The 25,971-nt window shown below is 32.7% G+C and overlaps 1 protein-coding gene across 1 annotated transcript in view; it reads right to left on the bottom strand.

Moving 5' to 3' along the window:
• Nucleotides 1-25,971, bottom strand: part of LOC131667616 (protein unc-79 homolog) — a gene marked incomplete at its 3' end in the record, with an annotated part of 3,688,809 nt that overhangs the window by 2,715,845 nt on the left and 946,993 nt on the right. Inside the window, exon 10 of the mRNA XM_058941149.1 lies at nt 18,960-19,101. Within this exon, the coding sequence (XP_058797132.1) occupies nt 18,960-19,101 (142 nt within the window). The remainder of the gene's footprint in view (nt 1-18,959; nt 19,102-25,971) is intronic.

Raw genomic sequence — 25,971 nt, 5'->3', positions numbered from 1 at the left:
TAGCCTGCAAAGTGTAATGGACAGTGAAAAAAAAAATACCATTCGAAACATCTCTAATTGAACCCTCCAAAAATGCTCAATATTTTAATTGAACCCCTTCAGTTGTCCCAAAAAAAATTAAAAACTATGATGATTTTTTCGTTTTTTGCAACTGCGATATCTTTAGTAATACTTAATATTTTTGCAAAAGAAACAAGGCAAAAAATTGAACCTTTGCTCGTTTTAATTGCACCCCTCTCACTTTTTCAAAATTATTAATATATATGTCAAAAACAACAATCTAACTTTATTGTATGTTCTTTCCAAATAACCCAATAACCCAATAATCTATTTGAAAAGAACATACAATAAAGTTAGATTGTTGTTTTTGACATATATATTAATAATTTTGAAAAAGTGAGAGGGGTGCAATTAAAACGAGCAAAGGTTCAATTTTTTGCCTTGTTTCTTTTACAAAAATATTAAGTATTACTAAAGATATCGCAGTTACAAAAAACGAAAAAATCATCATAGTTTTTAATTTTTTTTGGGACAACTGAAGGGGTTCAATTAAAATAATGAGCATTTTTGGAGGGTTCAATTAGAGATGTTTCGAATGGTATTTTTTATTTTTACTGTCCATTACACTTTGCAGGCTAGGGTAACCAGTCTCCTACATTGTACCTTGAATGCATACAACCATACTGTACCACTATACCAATATAATCTGTACCTGCTTGTACCATTTTTCGAACGTAATTGCACTATATTTTTTATATATACATATAAAATGTTGTTTTTTAGTTGTATTTTACATACTTATAAAAGTAATGTACTCTTCTCAATCAATATAATTGTACATAAAGGAATAATTTTTTAATTTTATTATTAAAAATAAAAATACGTAGTGAGCTTCATATCTAAAATCATAAACATATTTATTACATTTGTGGAAGTTTACTTTCAAAAAATTCATAATTCTAACAAAGTGGTGCATTACATATTTTTAATTGGCTTTATCTCATTGTTTGTTCTTTCATTGATTTAACATTTATACTGTTATGGCAAATCAAAATCAAAATAAACAAAACTATTTTCATTATAAGTTAAATAGCATTGATAAAAAATTTATTTTGGATGGATCGCCAGTAAAAATTAATCATATTAATTTATTTCATAATATATTACGATTATCTTCTCAGAAATCGCATCCTATTTTGCAACCAAGAAACTTGACATTTTTAAAACAAATTATGCAATGTCCAGGACGGAAGTGGCTTGAATATATTCCAGAAAATTCTATTCATTTACAAATTCTATATAATTGTGATAATTTTGACGACAATTACGTACAGGGAAATTGGATTTGTTGCTATTATGATTCTGAATATATTCGTATTTACGATTCGTCAAATTGTAATCGGTTGGGTAAATGCAGTGAACAGTTTTTAAACCAACTATTTCCTTACTTCATTGTAAATGGCAAAATTGATAGAAGCAAACTTATGTTTGAAAAAGTGCTGTCCTAAAATAATAATAATAATTATGGAATTTTGGCAATAGCTTTTGCGACGTCAATTTTTTTCAAAGAAAATCCTTCAAAAATCACGTATGATATTAATAAAATGAGGAATCATATTTTATGTGTGTTTGAAAATTTCACTTTAATGACCTTTCCTTCGGTAGAAGTAGTTGATTTAACAATTTGTGAAAATAATCCACATTTTGTAAATAATTATACATACGGTCATGACATATATGAAAGAAATAATAATATATTTTCACGATATCGTTTGAGTGCTCTAGATAAAGAATTGGTTTTGGATTCGTCGAGATTGAATGATAATCACATTTGTTTATTACACTTTATGATATATATATTTTCTCAAAAAACTCCTAATATTATTAAACCACGAAGTACTTTATACACTCAAAAAATCATGCGGAATCCTGAAAAACATTGGTTTGAACCTGTCCCTCATGATTCTATACATTTGCAAATACTACATAGTTGTGATGATTATTGCGATAAATGTTTAAGGGGTCATTGGATTTGTTGTTACTATGATACTAATTTAGTTAGGATTTATGATTGTCTCAACCGTAGCCAACTGCATGTTTGCAATGAACAATTTTTGAAGCAATTGTTTCCACATTTAGTAACACATGGCAGGTTAGACAAAAGTAAATTCCGTTTTGAAAAAGTACAATATCAAAATAATGATAAAGATTGTGGTGTTTTTGCAATAGCATATGCCACGTCTTTATTATTGAAAATGAATCCATTGGAAATTACTTATGATACTAACAAAATGAGAAATCATCTGTTAGGTATGTTTGAAAATTATTTAATGTTACCATTTCCCACCCTTGAAATGAATGACGCAGTAGTTAATAATATGAATAATAGACAAAATATGCAATATACAAATAAAACACGAAAATTCATTCAAAAATTTCCAATCAAATCGATAAAAACTGTTTGCAAAGAAATTGATGTTGATACTATGAGTAATCAAGAAAAAAAAACGATTTTATAAATAATGTTACCACAATCTCGAATAGGGAAGTGCTTCCTTGTGAATCAATTTTGCATTTGATTGATAATGATAAATGGTCACATCTACATGAAACAGTGCAATTTGCTGCCAAACCCAATTTCATTCGAAGTAAAAGAAAATTTGATAACTTAATTGAATATGATTCATTGAATACCAATTCAGAAACTAGTGAATTATTCAACAAAGTGAAAAAGCATAAAAAATTAGAACCTTTTTATATACAATCTAAAAAGAAAATTGTTGAAAAACATGTCTCTTCAAATTCAGTCGATTCATGGAAAATCTTAGGTATTGATAATCCCGTTGAAAACGGGAGAAAAGTTTCTTGTTATGCTAATTCGAGTTTACAAAGTTTGTTTCATTGTCCCTCTATTAGAATAAAATTTTCCAATAATCCAGAAGACAACGCATTGCAATCTGCTTTTCAAGCATATTTTTCTGGTGGCTATGTAAAGATAAAAGAAGTGAGAACCTTTGCCAGAGAAACATTCATACCAAGCGAACAGAAAGATGCAGCAGAGTTTATCACAGAACTTTGTCTTAAATCTAACAATTTAAAATCAAGTTTAAGTTTTACTTATGTTATAGAGGTGCGGTGTATAAATTGAAATTATGAAAATACAACAGTCTCAAGCTCTAATTACATACTGAATTTGTCCCTTCCAGAAAATAAAACATGTGCAAGCTTGCAAGAAGTTATTGATTTGAATTTGGAACATTGGACTGATCTAGATGTATCTTGCGAAGCACCTTGCGGTAGTATTAAACGCATAAAATATTCTATTAAAAGTCTAAATAATATTTTGATAGTACAATTATTAATATATAAATTTGATCTGTATGGTAGACGTAGAAAAATAACTAATTTTCAGTTACTACCCTTCTCGAACGAAATCATTCGCGTCTCTGGAGAAATGTATAAGGTAAAAAGTGCAATAATCCATCACGGTTCTTCCCTTGATTTTGGTCATTACACTAATATCCTTCGTGAATCGAACCATTGGATCGCCATTGATGATTTAACCATTTCATCGAGTGATAAGCTTTCACAATACCAAACCCCATACATTATTTTTCTAGAAAAAGTCGTTACACCACGTATATCCAATGACGACAAAGTTCATAATCAACTAGATGAAGAATCAAATATAGAAAAAGAAAATGTAAAACAAAAATTTGTTCAGGAATTTCCAGATAAATCAATGGTATTTTCTTACAAACCAAATAACTTTATTAACGAGCAGAGCATTTTGTTACAAAAAAATGAGTTATCGAGCAACATTAGTTCCGTAAAAAATTATAGATCTGCTGTTGAACCCTGTGAATCCATTTCTCACAATGCTGTTAAAAATGAATTAGAAGAATCATAATCATTTTTCAACATCGCTATTCAATCTGTGCCTAAGCGACTTGATGAATTCATTGAGAATTCTAGGTTGGATACTGTTTTACATACTTTTAAACATTCTATTGATCCTTCGAACATATAAGAATTTAAGGAAGAGTATGATGAGAAAATACATTATCGAAATAATACCAATACAAGAAAACCTATTACTTCAGATGAAATAATTAATCCCACTGCAGAAAAAAATTACTATATAGTAAATAATGATAGTATTGATCAACAAAGTTACTCTTCTGATGTACCTATAGTAAATACTGCCCCAGCTGTATTTTTTCAGATTGATTCTATTGTCAATGAATTTCTCGAATTGAACTCGCAAAAAAATGTTGTGACTCAGGATGTTTTTTCGCATGGATTCAACTCTGATATTGATAAAACCATTAGTGACAACTTATTAGATCCGTCTCCCGTTAGTATGAATAATGTATTCAATAGCCTTCCATTGTTTATCTCGAGTCAAAACAATTCACAGAAATCTTCCGCTATGCGGTCTAGAAAATATTATGAAAACTGCAGAAAAAAGATTTTGGAAAAACGTAAAATATACTACGAAACCAATAAAGAAAATATTTTAGAACGACGTAAAATTCAGTGCAAATTGCAAACAAAAACAATGTATAACAGTACAGAAATTATCAATGTATTAGAAAATAGAAAGAGAATAAATAAAAAATATTATGAAAAAGTTAAGCTCAATGTTCGCCGAATGCAGACACTACAATATAAGCATTTGGCAAATGACATAAGAATCAAGAGAAAATTATTAAAAATAAAAAACAATTCTATTCACGAGAACAGAAAGAGATATCGTCTTTTAGCTGTGCAAAATAAAAGTAAATTTAAAAAGATAACTGTAACAAAGACCACTCGAAAACTTTTGCAATCGAAAGAATATTTTGTAATGAATGTTGCTAATAAGATAGATCGACAGTCGCGAGCGTCAGTAATCGAAGCTGAAAAAATAGTTACTGATGTTATATATGCAAGAGATAAAGAAGTCAATTCAGTAAAAAGATTGATTAAAGTGTGTCAAAATAAAGTTGAAGTGTCTCTAGCACGTTTAGGCAGTGAAGCAATAAGTGGGAATGAGGTATTTGCTGCAACTGCTTTATGTGGATTTGCAAAGCATAGCTCAAAATCGGAAGCTTACTTTGCAGATACTTCATATAATTTTGACACTATATTTAAAAATTTACAAAGTGGTATTATTATTAATGAGAAAGGTCATTCAACAAACATACTTTCATTACAATCCGCAAATACATGGCTCTGTAACGAATCATGTAAAACTCTCGACACAGATATACTAATAGCATTGGCTGATTTATTTAAAAATATACAAAATACATCTTATGCTGAAGGTTTTGAGTTTTATCGAGATATAGATATATGTTCTTGTGAATCACGTAATTCAGAGAAAAAATGCCATCCAAAAGTTTGCTACGATCAACCGCTATTATGTAAATCAAAATTTTTGAAGATAACTTATCTATCGGCCCATTATCCATATCTGCGAGCAATAAAAAGGATTATTCATAAAGTAAAGTCCTCCTATGATATGATTTCTAAAATCGATAATGCACTTAGCACTTTTGATATAGAAGAATTGAAAAAAATAGCTAATTTATTTAACGAATCGCGTCAACAATTTCACTACGACGAAAACGTGATATGTTTGGACGAAGTTGAGTTAAAAAAAAAATACGAAAAAGGTATTATTGAATATCAAAAAATTGATAGGGACCCTCCTTGTACTCCGTGCATTTCGTGCGAAAGGCTCTTCTCTTTAAGCAAATTAAAACCCGTAAAGAAATGCAAAGACGATGGTAATATTGTTTCGTTTCTTTTAGGAATAAATAATACTGGCTTAAGCAAATTATTAGAGTTATATGATCCCGACGATATTGAAAATGCTTATATCTGTAGTAATTGCGAAGCTAATTTTAAGCGACATAGTATAGCTTCTAACTGCAACTTGAATGATATGTTCACTGATGAAGTTCCCAATGAAATAGCCATTCTTAATGATTATGAAAAATTACTGATTCAACGTGCGAAGGCTTTTCAAACAGTTGTAAAAAAGGACACTGTTATGAGAAAACAATTGCTGAACCAAGTTAAAATTAATAAAGTTGTAGGCGGAACATTCCATTTGCCTCTTCCAATTAAAGAAACATTGGAAAAAATATGCCCCAAAAGTAATGCTTTATTGCAAAATCAAGAAATATACATTTTGTTACGAGGTAATCCAACCAAAAAAAAAGGTATATGGGAAGATTATGTTGATATTTGTAAAGTATGGAATGCTTTGAATTGGCTGAAATTAAATAATCACTTGTACGAGAAAATAAATCTTCCAGTAAATTCAGCTAACCTTTTGGATAAACTGTATGACTGTACAGTTAATGATAATGAGAGCGAAAAAATGATTGATGAAAATGATCTTTCAACAAAAGAATCTATCAAAAAGGAAACAAATACGCAGTGTTTGGTCGAGTGTAAAAAAAATAATAAGAATAATCTTTTGGAACAGAAAAAGCTACAAGCTTTATTGACTCAAAAATTAGACTCAGACCCTTTCTACAATCAATACACGATTTATCCCTTACATAATGAATCTAAAGGTATCACCGATACAACATTATACCAAATGCTCAATGTTTACGCCAATGCTCTAGAATCACGTGTAAAAGATTTAGATTTACTATGTTTCCCGGACTTATATCCGACTGGAAAGTATGGACAGAAAGACAATCGTGATCCTACATTAAGAGATTGTGATTTCATTAAAAGCAAATTGACTTCAAAACATTCACGATTCCGATTAAATAAACAATATATTTTTTATCTACTATATAATCACAACTGCAGACAAATTAATGCAGGAATATTTCAAAAATTAAACATTGTAAATCCTCATTATAAATGGACAGCTGCGGATTTATTACAAAAAATAAAAGAGGATACAATTGAATCTAATATTAATAGTATTTTCTCACGCTTGAGAGGCACTCAAGCTTATTGGAAACAACCTAGAAATGAATTAAATTGTATGATGAGAGAGTATGGTCCAGGAACGCTTTTTATTACATTTAGTCCTGCTGAGTGGATGTGGTCAGAACTAGGAAATTACCTACGTAAAGTAAACTCCTGTACTGATAACGATACATGTAAATTAGTTGCGAAAGATCCAGTTTCATCCTCACGATTTATTCATAATAGGTTCCAAGCCATGCTAAAGTATATTTTATCCTCTGCTAATTCAATAGGCAAAGTGGAACACTATTTTTACGCAACAGAATACCAAAATAGAGGTTTACAATATTTTCATTGTCTATTCTGGATTAAAGATGCGCCAATATTTAATAAAAACACCAATGATGAAGTTAAGGATTACATTTTAAAAACTATTACTTGTGTTATACCAGACAAACGCATATCTCCTGAACTTAATAGACGAGTGCTAGCTTATCAACAACATAACCACAACAGTTACTGGATGAGAAAGAAAAAAGCAAACAGTGGATTCATAACTGCATGCCGTTTTGGATTCTCGCGTCCTCTAACAAAAGATTTTATTTTACGAAATGTAGATGTGGCTATAGCAAATAAAAAAAAAACTTAGAAATAAAAGTAGATTCTATGATTTACCCCGAAAGCTGGAGGAACAGAATATAAATGATTATATACCTAGTTTGTTAATATTATGGGAAGGAAATATGGATGCTTAGTATATTGGTGAATCATCTTATCTCTTAACAAGATATGTATGTTCCTATGGTACAAAAGGAGAAAAAAGTACAATTGACATTGACTTTTCTGATATAAAAAACAATAAATCGTTATGTAGTCGCTTGTGGTCTTTTGGTTTTAAGTGTTTAAATCATAGAGAATGTGGAGCACTTGAAGCTGCTGACACACTTTTAGGACATCCTCTTCATGCTACTGATCTTGATTATATTTCGATGGCTGAATACAAATATAATTCGGTCTAGAAAAATAAAACCATTTAAAGAAATCAAACAGCTTCCTTCAGATTCTTCAGAAATTTTTTATGCTAATTTTGTAGATACTTACTATCCAATTCGCCATGAAAAATTAGAAAACGTTTCATTGTATGACTTTGCAAGGTGGTTTGATATATGGAAAGTCAAACCAAAAACTAAATGCGAATTCTATAAGATCGGTGACGACTTGTATTGCAGAAAGAGAAAGAAACCGTACATACTAAACTATTGCAATTATAATCCAGTAACTCAACCGGAAGCATATTATTTTTCTTTGTTATTGCTTTTCCTACCTTGGAGAGATCTCGATGAACTAAAAGGATTCGAACCCACTTATTTTGAAACTTTTATGAAAAAAAAAGAAGTTTTAAAAGAAGCTATGAAACATCATGAAAAATCCGAGCTTATTCGTGAGGCAATAGACAATATGGCAAAGCTTATCGAAAATAAAATAAAAGAGGATGATGAAGAAGATAATAATACAGGATCCAATGCTTTACCTGACGGATGCGTTCCAATAGAAACAGAAAAGGCTATGAAAGATTTTAAAGATGCTGCCGATAAAGCACTTATGACAAGTGATACTCTCGAAGATAAGATAAATAAATTCAATTCTGACCAAACCAAAATTTTTGCAAAAGCCAAAGATGGTTTATTTGATTATGAAAAACCATTGAGATTAGCTGTTTTTGGACCAGGTGGCACTGGAAAGAGTCATATTATTGAAACTATTGTTGCATTAAATAAATTGCATCGTAATAAAGATACCTTAATACTAGCACCGACTGGAATAGCTGCTTATAATATTAACGGTTTTACAATTTATAAAGCCTTACAAATACCTGTTGAACCAGATGGAACCGCGAAGTATAAGCAATTATCCAATAGCGCAATAAAAATGGTACGACAAACTCTCAGAAATGTAGATTTGGTGATCATTGATGAAATATCAATGGTATCAGATGTTCTGTTCATGTACATTAATTTGCGATTAAATGAAATTAAAGGAACATCTACAGTTAATGATGGCTATTTTGGAAAATTAAATATTATTCTTTTTGGCGATCTATTACAGCTTCCTCCAGTAAATAAAGATTTTGTTTTTGTAGAATTAACAAAATACAAAATATCTAAATACATAGAGTCTATTGATTCATATAATTTATGGTCACTTTTCGATTTTGATGAATTGACGATTAATATGAGACAAAAAAATGATAAAATATATTCAGAAATTTTAAGTAGGATTCGAATGGGTATTGTTACGAAATCAGATATTGAAACTCTACAAGAAAGAAAGTTGAAACTGCCCGATGGTGATTGCTTCACAACAATGAACGAATTGTGTGAATCGTTAGAAAAATTACCTGATGATGCTGTTTGTCTATTACCGAAAAGGGATATGTGCCAGAATTTGAATGATGCGATGTTAGACAGAATCCAATCTGAAAAAATTACTTTAGTGGCTGACCATCACTTTCCAGGTCCAAAGTATTTACAAAAAAAAGTTACTAACCTTATAAATAAAGATGACGGTGGCACTTGTGGAATTGACAAAATTATTAAGATTAAAATTGGATGTAAAGTAATGATTCGAAGAAATATTGACGTTTCTATTGGACTAGTGAATGGTACCATTGGTACTGTAGTATCGGTTTCGAGGGATGATGCAAAAAATATAAGCAGTATTAATATTCGTCTAAAAAACGGGCAGGAGCACTCTATACCGCAACTTGAATATCAATTTGTTTTAATGAAAAATTGCTTCATAACTAGAAAGCAATTTCCTATTAGTTGTAGTTTCGGAATAACTATTCACAAATGTCAAGGTTTGAGTTTTGTAACGAGCCGGCTTGTTAAGGGAAAAATCAATTTAATAGAGGGCCAGCGCGTGCAGTGCGCGGGCCAGCTGCGCAGAAAACCGTGCGCGAGCGGAGAGAACAGAGAGAGGACCGTGAGGGGTGGGGGTAGGCGCGAGCGACATTCAAGTGTGAACCGGCTTATCGAGAGGATCAGTATAGAGAAAGGAAAGTGAGAATTAGAAGAAAAGAGAGTTCTAGGAGGAGAGCTAAACAGTGCAAAGGTACGAGGATTGGAAGCTGGATCCAACAGGTGTATCGAGCTAAGTACGCCAAGAGTGAGTGCCGTCGCCCAAGTCACAAAAGCTTCAACGAGTGCCGAAGAAATTCGAGGAGAGAGAACGAAGCACCTCCTGGGCGACGAAAGTCAGCGCACGGGGCCGGCAACCGAAGAGTTGACAGAGGTTTTGCGCGGGACTACAACGAGAAGGAGTGAATAATCTCACCGGCGTACGATTATCTGCGAAAAGATTACGTTTTATTAAGCGTGCGAGTATCGGTCCGTTTATACCTCTCTCTCTCTCTCTCTTTCTCTCGCGGTGAAACCTAGCGTATCGTCGTTGCGCGACGCAGCGACGCGTCACCCGGCAAAGCTCTCGGCCTCTTTCTCTACGGGATGTAAGCAAACCGCTAAACGAATAAAGGGTGTCTGCAATTAATCGGCCGCCTTGTTTACTGACGTGGGCAGAAGCACACGTACCTCCTCTGCCCAGATATCCGAACCCACCGACTCCCCCGCGCAAGCAGTGCGTCGAGCACGCGTCCGACGAAACAGTCGACACCACAGCCGGGAGGTAAGTCTTCCTTCAACGAAGCGGCGGTTAGCTTCGCAACGTGAGAGTGACGGTGACTTATTTTGTTAACGAGCACCGATTTATTATTTAGATAAATCACAACCGTTACAGTTTAGAGACTGCTGTTGTTGAGGCAGGAAATGACATATTTGAAGCAGGTCAAACATATGTAGCTCTTTCTAGGGTTACAAAATTAGAAGGGTTATATTTAATAAATTTTGATCCATCTCGTATATTTACCAAAGACTCTGCAGTAATAGAATACAACAGAATACGAAAACTTTGCAACTCACATTTAGAACTGTTACCGATTCCTTGTAAAGATCAAAATATAGAATTTCGCATTCGCGATAATAAATGGAATGTACCCTTACGGCAATTGCTTGCACAAAATGATATTCAGTTTGATAAAATTGGTAAACAATATCAAGAATACTTAAGAGGATTGCCAAACGAAGATAATATCTCTTCATATGCAAACGTGTGTATTCAGAGTCTATTACATTGTGATGAAATAAGATTAGAATTAATGAAACAGAAAAATATGGATACCTTAAAATTTATTTTCAATCAGTTTGTTGCAAAGAGTTCTGTGGATATGAAACGATTGAGAGATTTTATCAATGAAGAATATTCTCTACCAATAGTACATGAAGCTTCTGTATTTTTACATGGTCTGTTGCAAAAGTTTGAAATATTCAGAAGACTTTTTTCTCATGATTTACGTACTGTAACAAAATGTTTTAGTTGTGATGGACGAACTGAATCGACAGTGAATGATAATTATATATTACAACTTAACATAACCGATACTCTAATTGGAAGTAATTTACAACAAATTATTGATTATAATTTGGGTGATTGGTTACAGAGAGAAGAAATGTGTAAGATTCACAGAAATACAAAAGTGCATCTAAAACGTGATATTTTATTACCAAAAAAGTTCTTGATTATACAATTTCTTGTGTCGGATATAAAATATATTAAAATAAAAAATGTGCCAAGATCAAAAATAAATATAAATAATAGATATTACAGTGTTATAAATGGAATTTTCCATACAGGAATTGATCACAGACAATGCAATTATTTCAATATGCTTAAACTTGATAAAAATTGGTTCAAAATTACTAACTTGCATGTTGAAAAAAAACCATGGCCCAAGTCTGCTAAAGGTGCTTATATATTTTTCCTACGCGAAATACCCAATTCAAAGTATCTGACATAAATTTAGTTTCTTGAAATATTCTTGACTGATAGTGTTATATATATATATATATATATATATATATATATATATAAATGATCCTGTCCTGGTACAGTAAATGAAATCTCCTCCCCCCCCACACAGTCCCTAGACCTTTCACGAAAGGTAAAATTCTATAGGCGAGTAGGTATTGTTACAAATTCTATATGATACACTGAATTTTAGTTTAAAACCAATCTGTAGACCACAAGATAGCATTTAAACTGTTTTCTACTACTGTCTAGTAAACTAATCTCAGTAAAGTATAAATTCATTCTTCTGACGATTCGTATCACGAATGTAAAATTGGAAGATTTATCCAAAGCCTATATTTGGCTATTGTAAATGTAAACCATACAATTTTTTTTATTGTACTCTAGAGCACGGTGTGAAATCACTTGTCTACATCAGACGAGTAGATTGATACGATTAATAAGTAACTTTTAATAACTATACAATTTTTATTTTACTCTAGAGAATGATGTGAAATCACTTGTTTACATCAGACGACTAGATTAATACGATTAATAAGTAATTGTTATATATTGTAAATTATCTACTGAAGTGGTTCCTACTATCAATCTTGTACTTTTGAATAGCAGAAAAAAATAAAACGTCCATTTGGATTCATGCTATTCTAATGAGAAAAATGACTCGAATATATGTAAAACTATATGATACACTGAATTTAATTAAAAACTAATATTTTTAAAATGTGATGTGAAATCATTTATCTACATGAGATGAGTAGAGTTAAATCATCCAATTCACGCAATAAAAAATTCTTATAAAAAATGATTCAACATCAGTCAGATATTTACGCTGTTTTTTTTCTTTAATTTTGAGCTGTCGGTCATGATATGAAATGAAAATGATGTAAAGATTATTAAACGGAAATAAATATAAGATATTGTTTCGATTGTCACAACTAAAAATAGCCTAGTTGTAAGAACGTTTACTTATTCTGAAACAAAGTTCGAATAAACTTCGTAAGACTACTCGTCGGGCCCGTCGTTATGGAAATCAATAACGAAACTAAATCTTACTTAGCTATGACTATTCCGGATTCAGAAATTATACTGTGCCTGATGATAAATTTATATGTAACTTATATTTAACTTATATGTAACTTATATACATATACAATGAATTTCATTGCACTAAAAGTCATAATCTGAAAATAAAGTTTAATCATGAATTCATATGGTCTAATGCAATATTTTTTTGTTTACAAGACAATTACCATGCCAAGTATAATGATTTACTTTTTCAACATTTTAAACCCAACTGATTCTATATATAGAATGTAATTATATTATACTGGTGGTTAAAAAAAAGTATTTACTTATTAATACCAAATGATATTTGTTTATTAAATTCAACTACATATTGGCTTAAAAAAAATATATATATATATATATAAATATATATTTCATCAATTTTTTCATTGAAAAAATGGTAAATATATTGTTGTACGTACCTTTTTATGTTAGTCTGTATTTATAGAAGAAATTAAATATTTTTCTTTGCAATGTTAGGACAATCATACATGCCGTGTCAATCGTCTTGATTTCCATAACGACGGGCCCGACGAGTAGTCTTACGAAGTTTATTCGAACTTTGTTTCAGAATAAGTAAACGTTCTTACAACTAGGCTATTTTTAGTTGTGACAATCGAAACAATATCTTATATTTATTTCCGTTTAATAATCTTTACATCATTTTCATTTCATATCATGACCGACAGCTCAAAATTAAAGAAAAAAAACAGCGTAAATATCTGACTGATGTTGAATCATTTTTTATAAGAATTTTTTATTGCGTGAATTGGATGATTTAACTCTACTCATCTCATGTAGATAAATGATTTCACATCACATTTTAAAAATATTAGTTTTTAATTAAATTCAGTGTATCATATAGTTTTACATATATTCGAGTCATTTTTCTCATTAGAATAGCATGAATCCAAATGGACGTTTTATTTTTTTCTGCTATTCAAAAGTACAAGATTGATAGTAGGAACCACTTCAGTAGATAATTTACAATATATAACAGTTACTTATTAATCGTATCAATCTAGTCGTCTGATGTAAACAAGTGATTTCACATCATTCTCTAGAGTAAAATAAAAATTGTATGGTTATTAAAAGTTACTTATTAATCGTATCAATCTACTCGTCTGATGTAGACAAGTGATTTCACACCGTTCTCTAGAGTACAATAAAAAAAATTGTATGGTTTACATTTACAATAGCCAAATATAGGCTTTGGATAAATCTTCCAATTTTACATTCGTGATACGAATCGTCAGAAGAATGAATTTATACTTTACTGAGATTAGTTTACTAGACGGTAGTAGAAAACAGTTTAAATGCTACCTTGTGGTCTACAGATTGGTTTTAAACTAAAATTCACTGTATCATATAGAATTTGTAACAATACCTACTCGCCTATAGAATTTTACCTTTCGTGAAAGGTTTAGGGACACGGTGGGGGGGGGGAGGGAGGAGATGAATTCTTACATTAGCACACGCTAGATAAGTAGTTAAAAAGGTATACATAGAAAACGATTCTCAGGATTTTGTAAACCAATTGGCCGTATCATACTAGTTTAACACAGGCTTAGGCACCGAATAATATATTTTTATAAATGAGATCAAGTAGATCTTAACTTTTTTCGTTTTTCTTTTCCCATGAATCGATATTCAGCAGTGATGTCAGTTTAAATTTCCATAACTACCACTATTGATCAAATCATAATCCTCTTTGCTATCGACAAATTGATCTCAACACCATTGGATTGTCAACGTCTGATGTCGAATTGTGAATGGCTACTTTAGATTTTATTTTTTTATTTTTTTATTTTTTTGGCCATAACGTGAATGTTCGAATTTTCTTGGAACTACTCCGTGATCATTTGCCTGCGTTATTAGAATATATCGATCTAGATATAAGGTAAGGTATATTCGACAGGATATCTCCACATTTTGTACGTGTACTACGCAATTCCTCAATGATGAATGTTTTGCCAGGTGGATCAATCGACGGGGTCTGTTTGCGTGGCCACTTCGTTAACCCGACATAACATATCTAGATTTTTATTTGAGAGGATTGTTAGGGGTGAGCAATTGTGCGGGAGAGATTAAAAAAGGAGTACACTGAGTTTAATATTTCTATTTTATTAAACCAAGTTACAATTGAGTTAGAACTAAATAGTCGGCATAAAAAACCTCACCGTGTGAGGACAAAGCCGCTATTTTACAAATTACAGATCTCAACTAGGATCGAGTTAATGCGCACGAGTCCAAAGAAAGGCACAACTCACCTCGTTAGAATCTGGACGTAAAGTGACTCGCATCTCAGTTCCACGTCTCATGTTGCCGAATTTTCTCGCCAGCCTCGCCGCCAATGCGGCCCGCTGCGTGCACATGTTTACTTTTGGGCCTTGCAGGCGCGCTGCCACGCTGGCACGCTTATCACGTTCCCGCTCTCTCGCCCTCCAACTCTCTCGCTTGCTCTCACTCGCCAGCCTGCCGGTCCTAGGAGCAATCTCAACATTGCCCTATCCGGAAAACTCATCAAGTAAGATGAGGTGACCCACATAACCAAGAGTAAATTTTCACAGGGGGTCTGCAGCCTTCGGGGAGCAAGCTGAAAATTCTGGCTTCACGGCCACGTAACGCATCCCGCGCTCGTGCATGTCCATGGGTCGAGTTTGAGCTCGGAGAACAGTACCGCTGGCTCAATCGCAGGTTCGCAACAAGCCGCTCCGGTCTACATCCTTCCGACATTCGTTCTCGTTTGTCCTTTCACACTCAACATCGACGATCGCACTCGTACGTCCATTCCGCTCTGGCAAACGATTACAATAGGTTGTCGTAAGCCGCTCGATCCTAAGTTCGTTACAAACTTATCCTCTAACCGCAAGCTAAACTAAGTATCATCATTAAAGTAACTTATCAATTACTCAGCCGTGGATTCATTTTCATATTTGTCGAGCCGCGTGATAATACCCAGACCCGAGAGTAGCAGTTAATTTTTATTGCGCGTCTTCGGATTTCGGCCGAAGGTTCGAAGTCGAGCAGTGTGTGGTGACTATGATTCACACTTCTCGTGAACGTGCATGTCTCATCTCACGCGACCCATTTCGTCCATTCTTTGATTTTTAATGCCTTCCTCTACGTTTCTTACAAGGATATCTGAAAAACGTGCTAATTATTTTATGGATTAACCTTTCCTATGAATGATTAATATTCATACGTGTGATATACAGTCTCCCAATTTAACTTGCCGAGTAGGATATCTCAAAACTTGGGAAGGTAATCGAAAAATATTTCGAACGAAAGTTATATGGTTTGGAGGGAGTCAACTTATGATATCCTCAAAATTGACCATGAACTTAATTTTCAAGGTCATTTCAAGGTCAACTTTGTTTTTTCAAGTAGGAAACCCAATTTTTGACCCCGGATTCAGAATCTACGATGAAGTCTACGTTCAAATAATGTATCATATGTGGGTCCGGGAGACCCCCCAGATCACTCAAAAGTTAACTTTGTTCTTTTGAATAGGAACCCCTACTATTGACCCCGGATTCATATAGAGCGAGAATTTTGAGATTAAATGAGTTATTAATTATTTCAACTTCTCAAGGTTATGTGAAAGTCAAAAATGGGATTTCAAATTTGTAATTCAGCTAAGTAAAAAAGCAAAGGTAGTTTGTAGCTCAGATTCAATTTATTTATGTATCAATGAACAAAGCTCAGCAAGCAACTTATTTGGAATATAGCTCGTCATAGCGAATAACATTATTTATTTTCAAATAAAAAATAATTTTAAATTTATTATAACAATTGTTCAATGGGTCCTCCATTATTTTCTACACACAATTCCAATCTACGACAATAATTGTTCATGACAGCTCTGAGTAGTTTTGGCGTGACTGCTGCACAAATCCTCCTGATTCTTTCCATCATGTCTAATCTAGTAGTGGGTACATCTTCATAAACAGCATATTTACAAAATCCCTAGAAATAATTATCTAATGGATTGAGATAAGGCGATCTTGGTGGTTATGGGATTGGTCTACCACAACCTAGCTAATGATTCCCAAACCGACCATGCAAAAATACCCTAACATTGGCCGCAAAATAAGCTGGAGCACCATCTTGTTGGAACCACATAAGCTGTCTAATATTCAATGGAATGTTCTCTACATATTCGGGCAAATGGTTTTCTAGAAAGTCAAGATGTCGTGGACCGTTGACTGTACCATCAAGAAAATGTGGACCAATTATATGCCCATTACTAATTCCATCTCAAACATTAACACTCCAACGATGTTGGTTGACAATTTGACAATGCCAGTGAGGATTAACAGGGGACCAATAATGACTATTGTGTCTATTAAGCCTGTCATCACTTTTGAAAGTGGCTTCGTCACTAAAACGAACGTTTTAGAAAAAATCTGGATCCTGATCTAATTGATTCAGAGCCCACCGACAAAAGTCCATCCTGAGGAGTAGATCATTTTCATTTAACTCTTGATGCAGTGTTATGTGATATGGGTGATAACGTACCGATCTTAACATACGATGAGCAGTAGATTTGGAAATTCTCAGTTGGCGTTAAATTGTTCTTGTACTAACATGAGGGTGTAAATGAACCATTGCCAATACCGCAATGAGTCTTACATCATTGTTATACAAATTTCTGTTTTGACATATCTGCCAATGTAAATTATTCTGAAGACAGCGTCTTAGAATATAAAATATTTGTCGATGGCTTGGGTGACGCTGGTTAGGAAAGCATTCAGCATAAAGCCGAGCAGCAGCTCTGTACATCCGATTGCATTCCCCAAGTGTCAACAGTATTTCAACAACTTCATTCGCTGAATTTACCATTCTGTAGAAAAAATATGCGAATTGCAGCATTTTAATGGTAATACAAGAAGTTTTAATTATTAATTTAAGTATTAATTTGTAAATAATTTTTCATATACTTACAGGAAAAAAGGTTCAACTCCACATGTAGTAGATGAATAATTTTTTATACTTAGAGGAACCAAAAATGTTCAGAGATACTAATTTACACGTTTTTCACGAAATACTACTATCACACTTTCACCTTCATTATTATTATTGTTTTTTTACGTCCATATCATTTCATTATCATTTCAATTTAAGGATAGGAACATTTCGATTTTGATGATATGGTAAAAAAAGAAGCGATGTTGTCATAAATAATCTACGCAGAATAAATTTTTAATGCCTACACAGACTTCTTAAAAATAGCTTTCTCAGAATGTCACCGAGCTAGAATTTTTTCAGTTTAACAAATCGTAGCAGGCAGCAGATTTTCATCCTATTAGAAAATCGAAAGATTTTCAAGAGGAAAACTACTTTGACTTGTACGAAGTTTATTACGTTGCGAAGTTGAAGCGATTCTTCAAAATCTCATCTAATAACCTCATCTAATTTTAGACTGCTAACTCTATTCGAATCTATAATCAAAAATGGGTGTTCTTTAAAAAAAAACAAAGTTGACCTTTGAATGACCTTGAAAATCAAGTTCAAGGTCAAATTTGAGGTTATCACAAGTTGACTCCCTTCGAACCATACAACTTTTGTTTGAAACATTTTTCGATTACCTTGCCAAATTTCGAGATATCCTACTGGGCAGGTTAAAATGGGACACCCTGTATAATTGAATAAACAAATGAATTAAATAGTATAGTAGAGAAAATAGGCTACGAAAATAAACGAATATAAAGAAGATTAATATTTAAAATGAAAACGCAATCGAATAAAATATTAATGTTTTTAGTATGATTAATGTTTTAAGTTTTGACCATCGTTTATATATTACACCTGCATTCGTTTTCGTATGTGATCATTCTAAAATACTTATTAGTCAAAACAAAGACATGTTTTGTTAATCAGACAACAGTAAAGGAACGTATGAGTTTAAGGTTCGCACTAATATGACAAATAAGTTAATAGTCCAGGGAGGTATACACTTTTTTATTAGAGAAATTTCAAGAAAAAGAAGTTTCTCATATTAAAAAATTTTTGTATGAAAAATACTTTTATAGATTATAACATACCAGTGACCTCCAACTCTAACATAATCTGTTGGATATGGTAACAAACAAGATATAAAAATATCATGATAAGTATTCATGACATTGAAGAGCCATTTGCAAACATAATCTGTCTTTAATTTTTCCAAAGTGCTTTCAGCTTGACCTGAAAAAATGTTAATATTTGTAATATTGCATACACACGTTTTATATTATAATATATCAAATAATACATCATTATACAATATGGATATTGATTATCATTACTGATTCTTTTATCCTTTTCCAAATTATTGATGAAGATTTTAATATTAGTTTTTCAAGAGCAACAAATATGAGTGTGAAAATATGACAAATTAGGTTAAATCATGAATGTTTACTAAGCACTATGTTTAAATTAATTAAGTTAGGATGAATAATAAAACTATCCGATATATTTCGTCGCGTTTTAGTAGAATTTGGAAAATTCAATTGTTGTTTAAGAGATCACTTGACAATTATATGTCTTACGTTATGTGAAATGAGATTTAACATAAACATAAGAAAAGGAGAACAAATCTCTACATGAGTTTATGAATGCATTAATTTATTTTTCTTGAGTCTGGTATTAGTCATGTATGAGTTAAGAAGATAACTGATGAATTTATTAGGATTGTTTTGTAACCTCATGTTATATTTTGTATAGAACCTTGTAATGTCTTCTTCTACTGGTTTGACCTGTAAGTCATGACATACGAATTCGTTTGGGACAAGACATGGTGCTTGTACGATATTACAAAGGACTTTTATTGAAATCTTTTCACGATTTCATGATTTTAAGATTCGAGTTTGAAGTCATACTACAGTTGAATATCATAAATTTATATTAGTTTAAGTACGGCTTTGTATACTGATAATTTATTTTCTATTGTAAGTTTCGATTTTTCTCCTACAAGACAATTGATTTTCCTTCATTTTAATTCCAGTTGTTTCCGTTTTGTAAAGATATGTTCTTTCTATGTGAGTCTCTGATCTAGGTGTATACTTAAATATTTTACTTAAATATTTTACTTGAATACTTTATGGAATTAAGAAGAAATGTAGAATAAACTAAAGTATATATTAAAAATAATTTCTCTGTTTTAACCATTTAGATTGGTGTAATGTTTTGGATTTCAAGATCTTCGAGTAATACATTCACTTCTTCTTTTGTGATTATTCTTTGATCAGATTTGAATACTGTATTGTGGTAATTTACGAATGTCATGTTTTTTTCTTGGTCAATTTTACCCACTTACTACTAAGATAGCTAATTGGTGGAATAAATGTATTTTGTCTTTTAAATAGCTTAGTCGCTTTCCAAAGTGAATAATCTGTTGCTTCTGTTGCACTAAATACTTCAAGATATTTTTGCAATAGTATATTTATTTTTTCATACGTTATTGAATCCTTAGCTGCTTCATTTAAATTAGTTGTATTGAGTCGATCTTTTCAACTAAATGTTTTTCTTAACGATTTCTTATCTTTAATTTAAAAATTTTTGTTTAATTTGAATAACATTTTTCTATATAAATGTGGTTTAACATCCGTAAGTGAGGTCTGCAATGGCTCGGTCGGTAGGGCTACGGACTCGCACCCGGTAGGCCCGGGTTCGATTTCCAGTCCCTGCTGATTGATACAAGCACCACTGAAAAAAGTTTCATGTGCTTTGTTCTCAAACACATTGCAAAAAAAAAACATCCATAAGTTAGAGCTAAACTAAGTTAGGATATTGGCAATCAGATCTCTTATGTCTGCAAGCGTATCTTAATTCAGTACGGTAAGGCAAAACATTAAAGTTTTGACAATTTCCGATTAATATTCAATTGCACTATTTTTCCATTTTCAGCTTTATTTAGATTTTATCTCGTTAAATAAATTTATTTTGTATCATTTTTTTATGAGTGATTCTACACTTATCACAGTAAATAAAATTTACCATAAATAATTTATTAGTTGCTATTTGTAAAATATAAATAAATAAATATAAATAAGTTAATTTTTTTACGCCTCTAGACGTTTCTCGCCTCTCTAAATGTTAAGCGAGACATTACATTTAAAGAGTTTTTTAATGAGTATTATGTATTTTTCCCACTCAATTTTTATGTAGTTGTTTACTATTTGAAGTACTTTTAAGTGCAATGTGATTAATATTAATGAGTGATATTTGTTAAGAGGAAACATGAAGATACTTCAAAGAAATTTTTTGTTTATACCTTTTACAATTGCAGACTTAACAAGATTAGGTACGTATCTTGTTTCAATTTGTTGGCTAGTATGTTAGTTCTTCAGTAGATATTTAAATGTTGTTATATTTTTCCGAGTGTCCTGGAGAACTTGACCTCTATATTTTGCAGTTCGTGAAATTGCTTAGACGCAATCACACGAATCCGCTTGTTATCAGCTATGAACAATTCTTACAGACAACTTTCTTGTGCCCAAATATTTATATAAAATGTTTCATATGCATCCTACTGAAATGTTAAGAGCCTCCATAATTTTATACACTTTCAATCGACGATCGGCGAGTACAATATCATGAACTTTATCTATCATATCTTAAATAATCACCTCTTTTGGACGGCCAGGACACTCAGCATTACTTGTGCTCTTATAGCCACAACAAAATTCAGTAAACCACTTTTGAACTATGTCCTGCGATGGAGCAGAGTCTCTATAATATTTTCTGAGCTTTTCTTCAGTTCCTTTGATTGATTTTTCTCGTAGAAAATAATGTTTAATAATTACACAAAACTCATTTTTTTCCATGATTTAGTTAACACAATGAAAAACTACATTCAAATAATTGTTTATACGCACTTATACTGCATGGGACTCTCTTACAGTATAAAATTCCTTACGATAACATTGTCATCTTCCGAGAAGTCGTGGACTAATTAAACGACTCTCGGATATGTATGTACAAAAAGTAAGGTGACTCTATGATTTTCTCAAAAAATATTTATTTATTGGTCAATATTTATTTTGCCCGCTTCAAAGTTATCCCCGTTATAGATATAATACACTTTTGCCGGCACTTTTTCCAAACATCGAAGCACTTTTGATAATCATTATGAGATATAGCCTTGAGTTCTTTCAGCGATACAGTTTTTATTTCATCAATCGTTGAAAATCGATGTCCTTTCATGGGTTTCTTAAGTTTTAGGAAAAGAAAAAAGTGACTAGGAGCCAAACTGAATAAATATGAAGGCTGAGGTATGACTGTGGTGTTGATTTTAGCCAAAAGATCTCTCACAAGCAACGATGAATGAGCAGGTGCATTATCGTGATGCAAAATCCAAGATTTGTTTTTCCAAAGTTCCGGACGTTTTTTACGTAATGCCTCGTGCAAACGACGTATAACTTCAAGTTAATACTTTTATTTCTCCTTATTGGGGCGATTGCATTTTAGATTCGACATTATAACCATATACCCACGATTTATTACCAGTTATAACGATTTTGAGAAAATCAGAATCTTCATTGACTTCATTCACCATCTCCTGAGTCATGATCCTGCGATGGTTCTTTTGATCAAAATTAAGTAATTTTGAAACGAATTTCGCTGACACACGTCTCATACCCAAAACATCCAAAAGAATATCATGGCATGAGACAACCGATATGCCAACAATTTCTGCAACTTCTCTAATGATTCAACAATTTTTTAATACAATTTCTTTCACTATACTAGTAACGAGATGGATTACTACAAGCGTTGCTCAGGAATCCATATTTGGCCCGGATCTCTGGAACATATTGCACGACAAATTACTCAGACTGCAGATGTCATCAGGGTTAAGCTGATCGCCTACGCTGATGACGTGGTAGTGGTGATAATAGCACGAACTCCGGCACGGGCACAAATGTTACTGAACCGCGCAGTATTACGAATCAACAGATGGATGACCAGACACGGACTGAACCTGGCCCTGGCTAAAACAGAGCTCATCCTTCTGACGGGAAACAAGATTCACACCCTGATTCGTATGATGGTCTGAGAGATAGAGACGCAGACCAGGAGGACGGTCAAGTATCTAGGGATAATTCTAAATACAAGCTGACCTACTAGCCACATATGCAAGAGGTATCCAAGCAGGTGGCAGAGAGGATTTCCGCTCTTAGTCGCTTGATAGCGAACACATTTGGACCGAGACAATGGAAGAGACGGGTACTGATGTCTACGACTCACTTGATCATGCTGTACACGGCGGAGGTGTGGTCCGACGCACTCAAGGTCAGAAAATATAGCAAGGAACTGACGAACATAAAACGACAGGGAGCTTTAAGGATTGCCTACGCTTATAGGACTGTCTCTGCAGAGGCTGTCCTGGTGGCGGCGGTTGGGATCCCGATAGACCTGCTCGCTAGAGAACGAAAGCGCGTGTACGAACGAAATGGAAACATAACAAGAATAGAAACCGCGATGAAAAAAAAATCCAGGACCATGATGAATTGGAATGAGTAATGGAAGAGGAGCACGACTGGCGCATGGACGAGACGCCTGATTGACGACCTAAGGCCGTGAACGAAAAAGAGATTCGAGGAAGTGAATTTTTTCTTGATCCAATATCTTACCGACCACGGGTATTTCCGGAAATACTTATTTGACAGAGGGAAAGTAAGCAACCCTGACGTCTACAGGACGGTCTAAACGATGTTTCTCTACAGGTGATGTACGGCCACGTTTAAATTCATTTACCCTATTGTAAACAGTTGTAAACACACAAGCAGATACATCATGACTTGAATCGAACTCAGCTTTAATTTCTTTTGGTGTAAGGCCTTTTAAATAAAAATGTTTTATCACCGCTCGGAACTCACGTTTTTCCATTGTTAACAAGAAACAAAAGTTGTTCACTTTGATCGACGTTAAAAATAGAATTACTCACTAGATCTAGCTGAAACTTCGGCAATACTCTATTTAATAGTGACGCTTGCTGATGCAACATAAGTCCGGATGCTTTGAGCGCCATCTCTTAGATTTTCTAAGGTCTTATTGATCAATTGTCGTTGTTTATCTTTGCACATCTTTTCTAAGTATTTAAAATTCACGTGACCTAAAATCTTATGATATCTTTCCTTTTGTGTTACATTATTTTCATTTTTTTTTATATTGCAATATTCTTTTCCGCTAAAATAACTGCTTATTTTATATAATCCTCGCTCTTTGTGAGCTCCTGCAATTAACTTATTTTGCTATTATAAATTTTCGAAGAATTTTCAACAAAAATAATTTTATGCTTATTCATTATTTTTGCAACACTTACCAAACTTTTATCCATTTTCTTAACATAATACATTGAATATTTTAATTTTATTTTTAGTTCCATTTATGCCTAAATAAGTTACAATACTACCGACTTTTATTCCTTTCAAAATTTTACTATTTCCAACTTTTACATTTATTGGTTCATTTTTAATTACTGGCTTGCAAAAGTAAGACTCATCATTTATTATGTAGTCTATATATCCACAGTCTAATATCTAATGTAATCTATTTTATTTTTCTCACATTTAAACATTTTCGTAGCGCTTTCATTTTTCTGTTATACCTGTGTTAAAAATGTATCTGTAGTAACTTGATCTCTGACGTTTTTGCCGTACTTCGCATCATGTTGCCGCGTTGCTTCGTAGTGTTGTTGCTCTTCTCTGCTTCTACCTTTATAGTAGTGGTCTCGTTATCCACCTCTGCCTCCGAACCTCGACCTCGAAACTAATACGACTGCTGTTGATGCTGTAAATTTTGTCCACCTTCTTGGCAGTATTTCCCATCTCTTCTACCGCTTCCTCGGATCCAAGACATCCAAGAATTTTTACAAACCTTCATTAAATATCCAGGTTGTCTGCAGTCATAATAAATTTCTCCTTCATCTTGTTCTGCGCTACTTTTTCTTCCCATTTTCATTCGTGTTAGGCTTTCCTACATACTTATTTTTGCTTTCAAAAAATAGCAATTTCGATCTGCTTCATGTACTGCATTAACTAAGTCTCCGATATAACTTAGTGAGTCCGAAAGTGTTCTCAGCATGTAATTTAGCTTTTCTCGCTCGGAAGAGAAAATAAACTGTTCTATAATAGAAAAGTTTTCATTGAGTAATTACCATTAATTGTGATAGATTGTTCGAAAAAAATTAATCTACCAAAAGTGCGCTTGTCAATATACACATATAAATAAAATGTATTCCATAAAATTAAAAGTAAGTTAATATATGTTTGGTTAAGTTTTATGAATAACGAAATTTGAATTAAAATATTTATGCATTTGCTCCATTCCTTAATCTTAATAAAATTAAGAATTTATTCACGTATCCCATCATATCTTTGGATTCTTTCGTTGATACACATATTATGCTGATAAATTTTACAGTTTATGAGTAAAATTTGTATTTACAATTTTTATTGTAGTTTTTTGATATAATTTGTACGTACAATTACGATTGCAATTTAATATCAAAATTTTCATATAAAATACGAGGGGGGGGGGTCAATAAGTCTTTACAAAAAGAAGAAATTAAAAGTTTTGCGTATGTAATTTTTTTTTTATTTTTCAACATAATCTCCTTGAAGGTCAATACATTATATTAAACGGCTATCCAGTTTTTTTAAGCCATCAGAAAAATATGATTTCTGAAAACGCACAAAATAGGCATTTATTTCGGCGATGACTTCTCCATTCGACGTGAATGGTTGTCCGGCAAGCCATTTTTTGAGGTTAGGAAATAAGAAAAAGTTACTGGGAGCCAAATCAGGCGAATATGGTGGATGGTCAATTAATTCGAACTTTAAATTGTTAATTTTTGCCGCGTTCGCAGTTGAGACGTAACTGCTTATTTAAAAGATCGCGCGCCCCCTCTCTCTCTTAATTGTTAGAACTAACACGCGAGAAGCAGAATCGCGAACGGATCGATTAATTAAATCGACTACAGTTGCAGCCCCCTCCAAGTCCTGACTACCCGGGCAGAACGAATACTCGCGATTCGCCGCCATCAGGAATCTGAAAAAATAAAGAAGGAAA

The sequence above is a fragment of the Phymastichus coffea genome, unplaced genomic scaffold (genome assembly GCF_024137745.1).
Source record: "Phymastichus coffea isolate CEN01 unplaced genomic scaffold, Cenicafe_Pcof_1.1 PCOF00005, whole genome shotgun sequence".
Classification (NCBI taxonomy): domain Eukaryota; kingdom Metazoa; phylum Arthropoda; class Insecta; order Hymenoptera; family Eulophidae; genus Phymastichus; species Phymastichus coffea.
The sequence above is the reverse complement of the archived record's forward strand: the minus strand, read 5'-3'. Positions and strand labels throughout refer to the sequence as shown.